This window comes from Oncorhynchus clarkii, chromosome 19, assembly GCF_045791955.1.
Source record: "Oncorhynchus clarkii lewisi isolate Uvic-CL-2024 chromosome 19, UVic_Ocla_1.0, whole genome shotgun sequence".
Classification (NCBI taxonomy): Eukaryota; Metazoa; Chordata; class Actinopteri; order Salmoniformes; family Salmonidae; genus Oncorhynchus; species Oncorhynchus clarkii.
Genome location: NC_092165.1, coordinates 44813637 through 44829289, shown reverse-complemented (window position 1 = coordinate 44829289; position 15653 = coordinate 44813637). Strand labels below are relative to the sequence as shown.

Here is a 15653-nt window from a genome sequence, read left to right as displayed (position 1 = left end):
ATATATGTTTAAGTAATTCTAGTGCCTGATTTCGGGGACTGTCAGTTTGAGGTTAACTAACTAATATTCTGCCTAAGAAGATCTGTGATTTTTTTTTAAACTAACAAGGATGCACTTAGCCTTCTGCAAAGAGTTGTTCAGTTAGGTATCAGCTAATAAACCGTTTTTTTTTCCCTGTACAGGCCAACTACAAATTAGGGCACAAACAACAAAATAAGTAGCTTCTATTCTTGCTTTCTTGACATAAATCTTCGGCAACATTTTAACTTTGCCGACTCACTGGCCATCAACTCAAAAACACTGCCTCTTTAAATCCACTAGGCAGCCTCGTTTCCGATTTATAAAACATGTGACGTATTTTTTTTTTGTTGCACAAGAAGAACATCGTCTGTTCTACCAACCTCTTTTGTTCACAGCCCGCTCTCGGTTACCGCTAAAATACGGACAACGTGTATCTAGCTAGTTACCGGGGAATAACATAAAGCTAGTAAACGTCATACAGTGTGTTGTTTTGGGGTACTGCCGACTGATTTGAAACTAAGTGAATGAAAGCTTTGCAGAACGTGAGCGACATGAGTTCCGACGCTAAGCCCGAGCCTAAGAAAGGCAAAATGGAGAATGAAAGCAAATATCTCCCCGAGCTTCTGGCAGAAAAAGACAGCCTGGATTCGTCATTTACTCACGCAATGAAACTGATATCTGCAGGTAATATATCACAAATATTTTGGTTGAAATGCACATTCGCAGTGACTCCTGAATTTGTTTGTTAGTTATAGTAGGCTATCTCTGGGGTAACGTTAGTTGAAAGAATGACGATGGCTAGCTAACGTACTGTAGCTACGTTAGCTAGTAGTCAAACCGTTCTGGTTTGTAACGTTAACCCATTGATTACTGCACAAATTATTTGTTAAACGTTGACATCTCGTTCATATTTGTCTTAAATGAAACGGCTTTGGTTAAACATACACCGCTCTGTACTGTATAGTATATATTTTTTTTAAGTATTCCCTTGGACAATGGTTGATATGGAAAGAGGCATGTCGGCACGAGGTTCTAAGGTAGAGGCATGGCACCAAGTGGGGGGTGTAGTGATGTAACTAACGTTAACGGGATAATCCACCCAAAACCACTGATTCCTGTGATTTACTGTGTAAAGTAACAATTGAACGATATTGTTTTTATATAAGCTTGGTAGCGGCATGTGAACATCTCTATGGCAGGGCTGGGCCATAATTTTGTCTAGAGGACCACATGGGGATTAAATAATATCCAGAGGGCTGCACCGATGTTCTCATTCTTCCGGAACAATGTGCACTTCTTTTTTTTTTACTCAAATCTGCCGGCCAGATTGAATGTTGCTGAGGCAACATATAGTTGGCGCTAGATCTGCACATCTAGGATTGTGCATTCCCGGTAACACGCGTGTAGACCGGCTCAGACATAAAGCATCCTTCATTCAGACTGCAAGGCATACTTTCCCTCGGCCATCTAATGGGGAACCACAGGGGAAAAACGGGAAACGTGTATCACCGTCAATATCCTAAATTGTCTGAAAATAGTGGGGAAATTGTTTTAAGACAGTACACATCCCTGTCAGACCAGGTTATAAACGGTTTCATTCTGCGTTATAGCAGCTTGCCTCACCCCTGGCACCAATTTCTACCAGACAGTTCCCCATTACCTGTCTGTCTCAAACTAAACACAACTGTGCATTACAAGTTTGGATTCTACAGTCTGATCAGCCATTTTTTGTTAATTATGTCAAATTAATGGTGTTAATGGAGACTCACCTTAACAGCCCCACTGCACCCCATTGTAACAATTACAGCATCAGGGTTGAAGACTAAAGGCCAACTTGTCATTTTCAGTAGGATTTTGAGGCCTGTTTGTCAGTTCTGAGGCTTTCATAATTATACGGGTGTTTATCTAGTGAGCGGAACTGTTTCCCCATAATGTTTTGGGATGTTGGCGGTTGTGCAATGTCTAATGCCTGCAGCATTTCACTGTTGGGGCATCTGTGTTGTAGAGGATTAGAGACCAATTGTCACAACTTTCCTATGCCAGTTGTCTTTGAGGAAATGCAGGTGTTAAAATGTCTAGATCAGTTGGCTTTTGTCTTGACTCCAGGATGTTCTCTAGTAGGGCAATGCTCAGATGTCGCTACTTTCGTTATTTATACTTGGATTTGACCAAGCTCTGCTAATTGCTTGTGAATTATGAACATTTCATGAAGCACTTGCAATACGTTCAATCATTATCAATGGTACAGTAATGATTTACTCAAACTAAAAACCCATGTTTTCCTGTCTGTAGAGATTGAAAGGATTCAGAAAGGAGAGTCAAAGAAAGAGGCAGAAAGAGAAACATACTTGGACCTGTTTACCACAAAGAACATCAAGGTCAAAGAACGTGTGCTAATACCCGTCAAGCAGTACCCAAGGGTGAGTAAAGTTTTCTTGGTCTCCATCGAAAGTCGGTAATTTTATTTTTTTCCTCAATCTTTAGCCTAACATCTGAAAGATTTATGATAGAATCATGCAGTTTGGGACATTGTGTTTAAAATGTGATTACTTGGGGGGGGGCATAATTACACATTTGTAGACTACAGGAAGCCCAAATGGATATAATATTGTACTAGAACATAATCTCAAACCTTGTTTGTATATGGTTACATACACTCAGTGACCAGTTCACTAGGTACACCCATCTAGTACCGGGTCGGATCACACTTTGCCTCCTGAACAGCTGGAATTCTTCAGGGCATGGATACGTTACTCAGTTCTCAAGGGACCTAACGTGTGCCAGGAAAACATTTCTTACACCATTGCCACCAGCCTGTACTGTTGACACCAGGCAGGATGGGGCCATAGACTCATGCTCGATTGTCCACTGTTGGTGATTGCGTGCCCACTGGAGCCGCTTCTTGCTTTTAGCTGATAGAAGTGGAACCCAGTGTGGTCGTCTGCTGCAATAGCCCATCTGAGACAAGGACCGATGAGTTGTGCGTTCTGAGATGCCATTCTGCGCACCACTTTTGTACTGCGCTCTTTGTGGCCCTTCTGTTAGCTTGCGGATTCTTGCCATTCTCCTTCAACCTCCCATCAACAAGCTGTCTTTGCCCACAGGACTGTTTTTCAGTCAGCCGCATGGTGAGAAAGCGTGCTTTGCTTTGCTCAGAACTTGAAAAGCCAAATAAAATTGTCCGCCAGTGGGGCAACCCTGCTCTACTTCGTCTGGCTCTCCTTTACTGTCAAGGGACTCGTCACTGACATGGAATGAAAACAACTTCCACCCCTCCGGGTTTTCAGTGATCAACTTTAATGGATATGACTGCATGTAGTGGAATGATGCTTTTTAATTTCAGGGGAGTGAAGTTGAAATGGTATGTCACAGTGCTCATTCAGACATGCAGAATAAAGACATCCGCATCATTCCATTCTGGAACTTTGTGCATATATTATGACTATGACGTGTCTTTGTTGGTGATTGGTCAACAACGGGGATTGTTCAATGAAGTGTTGTCATTTGTGCAAATTTTCACTTTTAGAGAAATACCAAACATCTTAGTTGGATGTACAATTTGAAGATCTCTTCTAAGATCTCTTCTGCAAAAATGTCAATAAATGACAGATTTTGAGTTATGGTGAATTAATCTATTTCGAGGATGTTTACTGGCTATTGCGTTTCAAGATGGACAAGTGGTACTATTGTCGTTTTGCAAGCTCGCTTGTTCACCTAGCAGAATTTGGCTGACACGTGCAAGGCTTAAGGCGTCTAGATATGAATTAATACAAAATGGCCCACATAAATGGGCAATTGCAGAAAGAGCGGTGTTGGTTTGACCATCTGATAATTGAAATTCATTCATCTTAATTTCGATGTGCCGAAACAGCTCTCATATCTGCCGCCATTAAACATGGACCGATCTCAGTCTCCTGGGCAGGCTCTCGCCCTCTTTTTCATTTGAGTAAGGAAAAGGGGTTAGGAGAAACCAAATGGCCCTAGCTATCACGTTAGAGTGCCTGAGTGACAAATTAATCTATTAATGTTAATGACTGTCTCGGGCAGCAGACTGACTGTCCCTGATCTCCCTTAGCCAGGGTGGGAAAGGAGTGCATCACACTATAGGTTGGATAGGCTGTGCTACGATATCTTCCTCAGCCTAGCAACATGATATGTGACTGAATTAAACAATCTGCATCAAGAGGCTATTTGTGTCATCTCTTTTCAAATTCTTTTTTTCAGTTCAACTTTGTTGGTAAGATTCTGGGACCCCAGGGGAATACGATCAAGCGACTCCAGGAGGAAACAGGAGCAAAGATCTCTGTTTTGGGCAAAGGTTCCATGAGAGACAAGGCGAAGGTAAGAATGTCGGGAGGAGCTGACCAGGTACATGCGTGGAGTCCCTTTGAAACAAACATATGGCAATCAAATGTGTATTTGGGAAATTTACTGAGTAGCATTGGACTTAATTTAAGCAATAAGGCCCGATGGGTTGTGAATGAAATATGACCAATATGCTAAGGGCTGTTCTTAGGCATGACGCAACGCGGTGCACTTTGACACAGTCCTTAGCTGTGGTATATTGGCCATACATCACAAACCCCTGAGGTCTTATTGCTATTATAAACTGATTACCAATGTGATTAAAGCATTAAAAAGTTTTTGTCATACCCGTGGTATACGGCTTTCAGGGCTCGAACCACCTAGTTTATGTAATTTTGAACGTTAATTTCAGGAGGAAGAGCTGAGAAAGGGCGGTGAGCCCAAATATGCTCATCTGGGCATGGAACTGCATGTCTTCATAGAGGTGTTTGCCCCCATACCTGAGGCATACCTGCGCATGGCTCATGCAATGGACGAGGTCAAGAAGTTCCTCATCCCTGTAAGTATCCCAGAGAGCATCCTGCTTCAGCCACAGACATTTTAAAGTTGTGATCTGTGGGTTGATTTATGATGGCTTAGCAATGGCCCAAGATTTTTCATTCTGCTGCCATGTTCTAATTATGGACCTGCCATGTTAATGTAGCTACTACTTTCTTTACTTATAAGCAGGACACCATGGATGGTATCTGCCAGGATCAGTTCATGGAGATTGGCTACCTAAATGGAGGTCAGGACTCACAATCCAGGGGAAGAGGGGGCCCCCCAGGCAGGGGCAGGGGAGCACCCCCACCCAACTCTGCAGGAGCCAGGTAGGATTCAGTGCCTTTGGCAACCCCTTATTTTACAAGACCACAATCTTTCCAACTTTAAATGTACAAATATATTTTGTTTTTCTTCAGGGGGCGAGGAATGCCACCTCGTGGAGGAGCCCCTCGTGGTGGAGCTTCCCGAGGAGGGCCACCCAGGGGTGGGTCCACCAGAGGGGCTCCAGCTGGTCGGGGTGGACCCCCCTCCACACCCGCTAGAGGAGGCACAGCTCAACGTTCCAGACCCCCCGCACAAGGGACGCAAAGGATGCTCCCATCCCCAGCCCACTCCCACCAGCAGCACCATCAGCAGCACCAACATGCGCAACCACCCAAGGCTGAGGCCTATGATGAATATGTACGTCAAACCACTCAATTGTTAAGTCATTGTGTTGTGTACCAAGTCTCTTTCAGAACTAAAGAGGAGCTGTCAGTTTAAGGTCGTATTTATTATAGGTCTATTTATCACGGCGGACATGTCACCTCTTCATTCATGGTTATCTACCATTTGATTTTTTTTCTACACTAGATCACTGAATCAACTGTGCCTCCATCTTGGCATTCCTAACATTGTAAAATATTTTGGGAGCAATAAATTTAATTATTGATGTCTACATTTGTTTTTGCCACACTTGTTCTTTTGTACCACCTTGGTGCATATGTGAGCTTACATAAACAATTTTTCCTTACATTTTAATTTTCGATTAGTAATATTACAGACCCCACAAACTTAAATACAACTGCTTGTGTCCTTGAGAAATTATTGAACTACTGTAAAATCCCATTTATTAAGGAGGATTGCTCCTACTGGGGAGTGCCGCTGACCGTTTGCTTCAGTCTCAATGCCCAATGTATAGCATCAGCAATCCAGGGTTTATATAAATCATTGGTATCAGCCTAATGGAACCTTTCTAGTACACTTGAGGTGTTTGTTCTGACATTACTCTAGCGTTGTACATGTGCCGTGTCATTCTGTGGTTAATTGCTTATGTTGTCTTTTCCCCAGCCTGCCTATGAAGAAAGCTATGCTGAGCCTGCATATGAAGGTTATGACAGTTATTACAGTCAACAACCTCCACAAGCGTAAGTTTCTATTTCATAGTATAATGGTTCATTGTGAGTTTAAACAATGAAGTGGCCAATCCTCGGGACAGTGTAGGGGCGCAGACATGTCCTCTCACAATATTCAATGTAGTGTCAAAATGGTGGAAGACTGTTTGACCTTCTCTTCTCAGGGATACAGAGTACTATGACTATGGACATGGAGAGGCTCAGGAGGCCTTTGAACCCTATGGTAAGATGATAGTAAATTAATGGTGGTGAAAGTTGGTATAACCTATGTTCTTATTGTCACATACATTCTCAGATATTGAAATGACATAATTGGGCCAAACCGGTCATCTGTCAATGTTTTGTACTGAATGAATTGACCATCGCTCTTTATTGCCACACTGCGTGTATCCAAACATTGACCTTTGTTTGGGACTTTTGTGTGCATTTTCTCTCGTAGCCCAGGACGATTGGGAGGGTTCGTGGCCCACCACTGGAGGCAAAGCCCCTCCTGCAAGGCAGGATAAGCGGGGGTCCTACAGAGAGCATCCATACGGAAGATACTGAACGGCTCTGGTAGAGGGTTGCCCTGGCAACTGTCTCCCGTTGTAAATCACTTTTAACTCTGAAGTAATTTCCCTCTTTCTTTAATTTTTTTTAAATGGTTTGAGAGCAGGGTAATTGGATGTATCGCATCGAGTAGGCGTAGCAAGCAAATGCAAGGATTTTGATAAAACGTTTCATTCAATGTTTGTTTCCACTGCATCTTTGAGTTAAGATCTAATTTAATGGTTGCTTGAAGATTAAAAAAAAAAAAAAAAAAAAAAAACTTGATACCTTGTGTAGTTTAATGTTCAAAAATGTTATTTCAGTTTGTCTGTCATGAGAGGATTCAGTGGCAGTTGCAGACTCATTTAGGCTGCACTTCAAAAGTATTTTTAGCTAATAAACTTGATCAATGACATCAATGTAACATCGGCAACTTAGAATGAATGGGGAAGAACCTAAATACATTTCTGGACAATTTTTTTTGTATAATCTAAAATTCCATAGGTTCAATTTTTTTATTTTTCTTATTGAGTTTTGAAATCTATCCTTATTAGACACTTGAGATGGTCTGTCCTAAAATATCTTGAGTCATTTCAATTTGACTTGATTGTGTAGTACATTCTACTATAGATATCTTTTGCGATTGGCTTTAGTCTACATCTTATTGGGCTGACTGTAATTCTGGTGAATTACTCTATTTTGTGTCCTACCAAGATTTGGACATGGTCTTTATGTAAGAACTGCAGCCAACTCAATATTATGTACATAAACTAAGGACAATTGTATTGCTATCTAAAGTTGTGCAGTCTCCAAAATGCATAGTGCTATATGTGTACTCTTGCCTAAATAGGATACTAAATATATCCACAAATGTTTTGCTGCAGTGCGTTGTATCAATAAAGCCTAATTTGTTTTTGTTTTTTATCCAACTAAACCTGGTATTTTGCTTTTGTTGTATAGTAATGCCTTCCACTAATAAAACTGATCCTCATTTTGAGGTTCTTCACAAAACTCGAAAACAATCACCAGATTATTGCATGTACATAGAAGACAAAAGCAACCAAAAATAACATTGCTCTATTTTGATAAAGAGCACATCCTCTTCATCTCTCTCTTTAATAGAGGATCTAGAAGAGACCCATTATGTCACGTAAAATAACGATGGTTCCTTAAGGTAATGTATTTCCAAATACTTCGCCTGACAATGATAGTGCCTGGACTTGTATTATTTGAAGTCAATTGTTACGACAGACCACTTCCTCAAGCTTCCCAATGATCCATGTATTTTTAGTCATTTGAAATAACTGATTTTCAACAGTATTTCAAGTCAAGCTTGCAGGATTCTTACTTGACTTTAATAAAACCAGCCAGCATGACTTTGCATCAAAGAAAAATATCGCAGGGGAGAGGATGCTAAAAGCCTAAAGATCACGTCAAGAAGGTAAAACGAACCCCAACTGTCATTTGTTAGATATTTTTTTGTCTTATGCACAAAATGCTAGAACCTGCTAGTCATCCAAAACCAGTTGTCCAAAAATACATACCTGCATAATATGCTATGATGACCTGTTTCAAACAAAATAGCTGTACAAAATTATTAGAAATTATTGTAATGCAACTCTTGCTAAAATTGAAAACAGTTAATGGTCCAATCATTTCAACTGCCCTCCCTGGCTTTTTTGTTTGGTATTTTTTGAATAATGTTAAAATAATAAGTCTAAGTCATGGTTATAAAGACTTACAACCTCCGCTTGAGTTGCATGACATTTGCAGTGAAATATTTAGTCTTGCATGAATGATCGTTTTCAAGTACATGTTGTCAACAGCACTTGCACAGGGGTCTCATTGTATTTCTGTCCCCAGGTATTCCGAGTAAGTCCCTCTCTGGGTTTGAGAAAGGCATCGGACTTGAGCTGAATAAAGTCCTCTGGGTAAGTCGTCCATTACTCTTCAGCAATGTCATGGAATTTGACTGGCTAAAGCTGCTATAGTATTTTAGGTTTTACTATTACTTAAATTGAGGAAAACTGATGAAACGATGAGTGAACAAAGTCTGCCATCCACATGAGTATTCCTCATTTTGCGTGTGCTTGTTGAAGTTGGCCAGAAAGCTTCTAGTCCTATTCACAACTAACTGCAATGTTTTTGTAATGGACCCTCAAGCTGAATTTTGTCAGGGTCTTTACCAGCTGTAGTAGATCAAACCAGTGTTGTGACAAAGTACTTACTGCTAGACTGGATGAAGGCGGGTGGAAATGTTGGTGATCTCCAATTTTGTTCTCAATCAGGTTTTGGGAAGTTCTCCGTTTTTAGTTGCTCAACAGGGTGACTTGTGAATTTATCGTTTCAACAGGTATAATCCAGTGAAAGGCCTTGAAGACTGCACAGGTAACTTAAGCCTGGCAGCCCCATGTTTTGTTTGGGGTTTAACTGTCAGGATTGCCACAAGGCTTTTCTTACACAAGATATGCCCATCAGTTTGCTATAAATGAGGATGTGTTCGCTCCAGCACTTATGGATAATGGCACTCCCTGGAATATGGCTGCTTAATGTCTGCAAGTCTCCAGAGAAAGAACATGAGGCTTACAGTGCATTCAACTTGAGAGGATGAAGTAAATGCACTGGTTCCTGACAAAGCAGCTTGGAATAAGAGGAACTGAACTGAGTTGTATTCTGGGAAGTGATGCAGACAATTACATTGATAGAAGGCACAATCTGCAATATCAAAACGTATCTACCCCCTAAAATTATAATTGCTACATTTCCTTGACTTTATTTTTACCTCGTTTTACTTGTTTTTTGTGATTGTAAAATTGTAGTTGCCTCAGGAAGGTCTTGAATCATTTCTGTGCAGAATAACTTTCCTTTCTTAAATAAATCTCAATATTCTGATTAAGCTATCTTTTTGTCAAATTATGTTTTACATTTGAGTCATTTAGCAGATACTTATCCAGAGCAATTTACATGAGCAATTGGGGTTCAGTGCTCTGTTCAATGGCACATTGACAGACTTTTCAGTCTGCTCAGATTCAAACCAGGAAACTAGGTCACTGGCCCAATGGGCTCAACCTGCTGCTTTGAGGCTTGTATATAAGGTCAACCCTTCAACTGCCTCCCTTATTTATACTGATAGAAAATATAAACGCAACCCTTTTACTGACTTACAGGAAATCAGTCAATTGAAATATTCATTAGGCCCTAATCTATGGATTTCACATGACGGGGTAGAGGCGCAGCCATGGGAGTGCATTGTCCCACCCACTTGGGAGCCAGGGCTGGATGTGGAGGTCCTGGGCTGCCGTGGTTACATGTGTTCTGGGGTTGAGGCCGGTTGGACATACTGCCAAATTCTTTAAAAATAATTTGAGGCTTATGGTAGAGAAATTAACAGCTGGCAACAGCTCTGTTGGACATTCCTGCATTCATCATGCCAATTGCACACTCCCTCAACTTGAGACACGTGGCATTGTGTTGTGACAACTGCACATTTTAGTGGCCCGATGCCTTTTATTGTCCCCAGTGCAAGGTGTACCGGTGTAATGATCATGCTGTTAATCAGTTTCTTGATATTCCACACCTGTCAGGTGACTGGATTATTCTGTGATCTTGTATTTCAGCTCATGAAACCAACACTTTACACATTGTTTTATTTTTGTTCAGTATAAATATAAACTTGGTTACTCAACATTGACAACACATCTCTTGTATCATGCGCCCTTGTCCCATCTATTTTCTCACGCTAAATAAATAAACAGCATCTTTCTGTGGACCAGGTATCTAATGGCAGTATTGTGTGAGAGCAGCTGCTCTGGTCTGGTTTCTCTTTCAAGCTCTCACTTCCCTCCACTGTCTTATGCTGGGAGATGTCTGGTCCCATTCTGTCAGGAGGATGGGAAGGCTGAATATTGACAAAGGCAAAGCAGTTGGTGCTATATTTTTTCACAATTTGTGCACTGGGCATTTATTAGTATTATCGGAACAATATAAACGTCTAGAGCAGGCAATTTTTTTCCAGCACCTCCACTTTGGCAAGAAAGGTAGTTGTATAATTAAGAACAGTATCTTGCAGGATCCAATACTTTGAATTGTAAGAGTTGTTGCCCTCTGCGGTTGTCATTCAAATAGAGTCAAGAACGAACACAGTCCTGTGCCAAGTTATGGGCAAAGACGCAACTTCCATATAAAATGTAATATTTTTCTTGACGATATAACATGGAAAACAAGACTAATTTGTACAGTATTAATGTATCCTTACAAACCACTTAATGTACATTTATTACTGTATTGTACGTAGGCTGGTCATTAGGTTTGTACCTGTATAATTTATCACCAAAAAGAGGAAACGATGTACAATACAGTAATTGAGTTCTTTGAACAAGTGGTTTGTGATATCTGGCGCAGTTGGTAGCGCATGGCGCTTACAATGTTAGGGTGATGGGTTCGATTCCCACGGCAGACCAGTATGAAAATGTATACACTCCCTTTTAGTATGCGCAACACGGGAAAAAAATGAGCGTATTCCTTTATCTTTGGCTTTTCTAAAGTAATCGACTTGGAATGCATTGAAGATCGACCGGTTGGTGACCACTGAGGATATACGCTGTAGTTTACCGTAGGATTCAAAAATCGAGCGGGCACGAAATGGCGCTTGAGTCGAGAGAAGAAATGTGGTCGAGCGAGCAGATGACGGGTGCCGCGAGCGCTGGCCAGCGTTGTGCGCGAAAATTAAACTTGAGTTTGTGATCGAGCAGAGCTGCATTTCTGCACGCAGTAGCCTGACATTAATTCGAGAGTAGAAGTGTGTTTGCCTGAAGAAGTTCTTACTACATGTTAAGACTCAAATTATTGCACTCACAAATAAGGAGCATCCCCACACGAATGCATTTTCACCTCACCAATTTTTCAGTTTGCTCTCAAATCTATTTTGCGCTCTCAACTCCTTACTAGATAATTTTATATCAGGGAAAATGCTAGCCAATGAACGTAGCAGTCTACTGAAACGCGATTGGTCCGTTTTCTTGTTGTACCAATCACGACTTGAGTGCTCTCATCGGATTTTGGACAGTGGAGATGAAAGGGGACGGTGAAAGATGGCTGAGTTATTCCTACAAAGTGGTGCCTTTTATGTCCCCAGGAAATATAACTTATTTAGTGTAAAATGTGGATTCCAAAAGGCCTTAGTAATTACATATTTAAAATCTTTCATTGTTTTATAGTGTTATATAAATATTCATACACTCTTCCTTGTAGAAACACACATCTCATCTCCCTCTACTGGCCGGTCCCAAGAGCAAAGGACTTTTGCTGTGCACCAATGGGGCCCGCTCTGGCTAGAGCAAGGCCCGCCTCCAACCCTCCGACCAGTCAAGAAGAGCGAAACGACAAGACTCCACCTACTTTATTCTATGTATAAAAATGAATGTAACCGTAGTATAAGGCCTCTTTTTCACCTGGCTCCTTGCCGAGTTATGTGAACTAGGTCCGTGCACGTAAAACTGCGGGACAAGATATCTCTGACTCATTAAAACTGTCTTTTGTTACAACTGAAATCCACTCTGTCCAGCGTCCGTGATTTGGTCTCAACTCTCCAGTATTTAAACACTAACAATAGTCCTAGTTAAATTCTCTCTGCAAATATTGTATTTATTTAATTTAAGATTTTCAGTGTGTCCCTATTCACTTTCCACACTGTTAGTTTGCAGAGTCTGTGGATGAATAGTGCAGAATGCAAAGTCCATGGAGGAGAGGATGGTTGGTGAGGGCCATAGCACAAGAAACTGTTCAGGTGACGGTAGGTTTTGGTCGTGATTGACCTGAACCGTTTGCCAAGGAAGGGGAGGTGAACGGGGTCGGCGGTGATCTTTCCTGCATGCTTCCTTGCCCTGCAGTCGTGCAGAACCTTGATGGAGGGCAGGTGGCAGGCAATGACCCTCAGCAGACCGGACAATCCGTTGCAGTGATGGAAGAGATAAGGATGGACTTGATGGTAATTTAGAACTGAATCAGTACACTGCATTCAAGAGGGCTGAGGACAAAACAACACCATACATTCACCAAACATTGCACTGAGGAACAGATTTTTAATAGTAATTGTCTGACTGGGAACTACCGTTGTCTATAAATGACAGAATCCAGAATTATTTGTTTGGCATTGGACGTTTTATTTAATACAGTCAGTAATCACATAGGGATTATGTGATGACTTGGCGGGCTGTATATTCTTTAAATTAGGTTTTTGTGTTCACTCCAGTGTATTGGTAAGGTCACAGATGACAGACAGGTAAGATTCCAGTTGAGGTGGTTTGATAACATTGAAAATGCACAGGCACTGTGTATGTAGTCTGGATGGGCTAAGGCACTTAGTGGTCTGGCATCTTCCTTCAACCAAAGTAAGTGTGTGTGGTCTGCAAGTAAAGAGAGATATAAAGATACAATAGTGAATGACAGAATACAATCTCCAATTCACATCTCTTATAAACAATGTGCATGGCTTTAACATGAATATGATGACAATGCTATACTGGACCATACAGCGCAATAAAACGTGACTGACTGAGATCAAAGGGGTGCCGCAGCACGTGTACTACAAAGAATAGTACCATCTTCAGTAAAGGGCTACAATTGCACAATGAACTTAAACCTCTAAACAGTGAAATACGATGTAAAACAGTGGCGATTTTAGCATGCAAATCGTGGAGGGGCAAAAAAAAAATAAGTGGGATGCATGCCAGCAGAGCCACTAAACAATACATTAATTGCACTATAACAGTGACAAACAGTGCCCACAAACTGTTAGGGCCTACATAAAGCTGTCCCAACATCTTACCACTGCTGCACCTCGTTACCAGCGGAGCCTTGTCTGGCAGCGGAACAGTTCATTGTCTCATTTACTACCTTTAAAAAAAAGCTGATATGGCTGACTTGCTTAAACAAATGTGGTTTCTAATGACAATTGAGATGTACAAACTATAGCATGAGGGGACAACAAGCGAATAAGAGGCAATCCGTAATTTCGATTAAGACTAATGAGTGACCATTTGGTGTGCCCATCTGGTGTGCCCATCTCCATCCGGAGTGGCTCCTGGAATGACCTCCGCAGGTAGTTGTGGAGAACACATATGGCCTTCACGCAGGCATTGACATTTGAGGGGCTGAGACCAAGCACTCTCCGATACATTCTCCACCGGGCTGCCAGAATCCCAAAGGCACATTCAATAACTACCTTTGTCCTGGACAGTCATTTGTTAAAGATCCTTACAGGCTTTGGCAATGGCAGCTGGCATCCAGCGTAGAGCCTTATGAGGTTGGGTCTCAAAAGGGAAGGTCTGGTCGCCGACGAAGACGTGGGGAACGGGTCCCAGGTCTTCAACCCCAGGGAGTGATGCAGGCGGTGGAATCTCCAGGGTGCCATCCTGAAGTGCCCGGCCGAATGCAGATTCCCGGAGGGACCCGCCATCACTTCCCTTGCCGTAAGCACCAACATCGACAACACGGAAACAGTAGATGGCATTACTACAGCCAGGAGTACAACTGAATATGTACCCTTGTAGATTTAGAATTGCAAACTCGAGCATGGTGGAGCCTGGATTACTACATGTTTCCCGTCAATGGAGCCAAGACAGTTGGGAAAGTTCTACCTTTCCAGGAACTCGGCAGCAATGGCCCTCCAGTCTTCCTCCTTGGGACAGGCATGTATTCACCAACCAGACAGTCCCAAATGGTTTGTGCCACAGAGGGGACAGTGTGTCACGATTTCCGCTGAAGTCGGTCCCTCTCCTTGTTCGGACGGCGTTCTGCGGTTGACATCACCGGTCTTCTAGCCATCGCCGATCCACCTTTCATTTTCAATTTGTTTTGTCTTGTTTTCCCACACACCTGGTATTCATTCCCTCATTACATGTCGTGTATTTAACCCTCTGTTCCCCCCATGTCTGTGTGTGTAATTGTTTGTCAGGTTGGCACTCTTCCGGCTGGTTTGCGCGGGTTCTATTTTACACCCATGCTTTTTGACAGCCTGTACTTTGTACCTTGTTATTTTGTACTTCGTGCTGCCTCACCTGTTCTAAGGGCATTTGTTTTTGTGACGCGGTTGCGTTCTATTCATATATTGCCTCAGTAAAGTGCCTTGTCCACTCATCTCTGCTCTCCTGCGCCTGACTTCCAATGCACCAGCTACACCCACACCTTGACACAATGCCTGCCACCGTGGACCGTCCAACTCGGAAGCTGAATCTGATGGTCCTGTAGAAGTCCCCTGTTGCCAAGAATCTGAAATATAATTATCAATATTGTGTGTAACTTGAATTCCACCCACATATTATATATACTCATATAGCTACCTCATTACTGTTGATTATGCTCTACTAATTCTATTGTAACCATCATTAACAATGCCTTGAAACAGTACAATTCAGTCTATGACTATATCATTAAACTGTAGCACAGGTCAACTCTACTCTTAGAAAGAATGGTACTATCTACTTAAAGGTTCTCCGGTTGTCCCAGGTAGTACCCTTTTTGGTTTCAGGTAGAACCCTTTTGGTTCCAAGTAGAACCCTAATGGGTTCCATGTATAACCTTTTCCCCAAAGGGTTATACCTGGAACCAGAAAGGGTTATCCTATGGGGAAAGCAGAAGGACAATTTTGGAACCTTTTTCTCTAAGAGTGTATGTGAGTCCAATAAGAATGTAATGAATGACTGTAACTGTCTTGACCAACAATGGGTCCTGGAGAAGACTAGCCTACCTTCACCAGGGCAGAAGGCACCTTTCTTTTAATTTGGTAACATTGCATAATTAAAAAAGGATTATAAACCAACTTTGGGAAAAGTTATTGGCCTAATGAACATTCTGTAAAAGTAC

General features: G+C 41.9%; 1 protein-coding gene across 4 annotated transcripts; it reads left to right on the top strand.

Moving 5' to 3' along the window:
* The first annotated feature begins 344 nt into the window (after positions 1 to 344).
* LOC139375282 (KH domain-containing, RNA-binding, signal transduction-associated protein 1-like) lies at positions 345 to 9687 on the top strand. Of its 4 annotated transcripts, none has more exons than XR_011627771.1 (11): positions 371 to 705; positions 2314 to 2441; positions 4246 to 4362; positions 4739 to 4885; positions 5056 to 5195; positions 5286 to 5550; positions 6199 to 6275; positions 6428 to 6486; positions 6703 to 6872; positions 8655 to 8722; positions 9145 to 9687. XR_011627771.1 is itself a non-coding variant. In XM_071116902.1 (9 exons), exons 1-9 carry the CDS (start codon positions 546 to 548, stop codon positions 6807 to 6809), a joined length of 1203 nt encoding a protein of 400 aa, XP_070973003.1. In that variant the 5' UTR covers positions 345 to 545; the 3' UTR covers positions 6810 to 7071. The 4 variants fall into 4 exon arrangements, 2 of the variants coding, with proteins under 2 accessions (XP_070973003.1, XP_070973004.1); XR_011627770.1 differs by having other exon boundaries at positions 5053 to 5195; XM_071116902.1 differs by lacking the exons at positions 8655 to 8722; positions 9145 to 9687 and having other exon boundaries at positions 345 to 705; positions 5053 to 5195; positions 6703 to 7071.
* The last annotated feature ends 5966 nt before the right edge of the window (positions 9688 to 15653 follow it).

Excerpts from the sequence above, each read along its gene's own strand:
- LOC139375282 (XM_071116902.1), top strand. The coding sequence starts at position 546 with ATGAAAGCTTTGCAGAACGTGAGCGACATGAGTTCCGACGCTAAGCCC. Across the intron at positions 5,551-6,198 it reads CTGAGGCCTATGATGAATAT|CCTGCCTATGAAGAAAGCTA; the intron begins GTACGTCAAACC and ends TCTTTTCCCCAG. Across the intron at positions 6,487-6,702 it reads GGAGGCCTTTGAACCCTATG|CCCAGGACGATTGGGAGGGT; the intron begins GTAAGATGATAG and ends TTTCTCTCGTAG.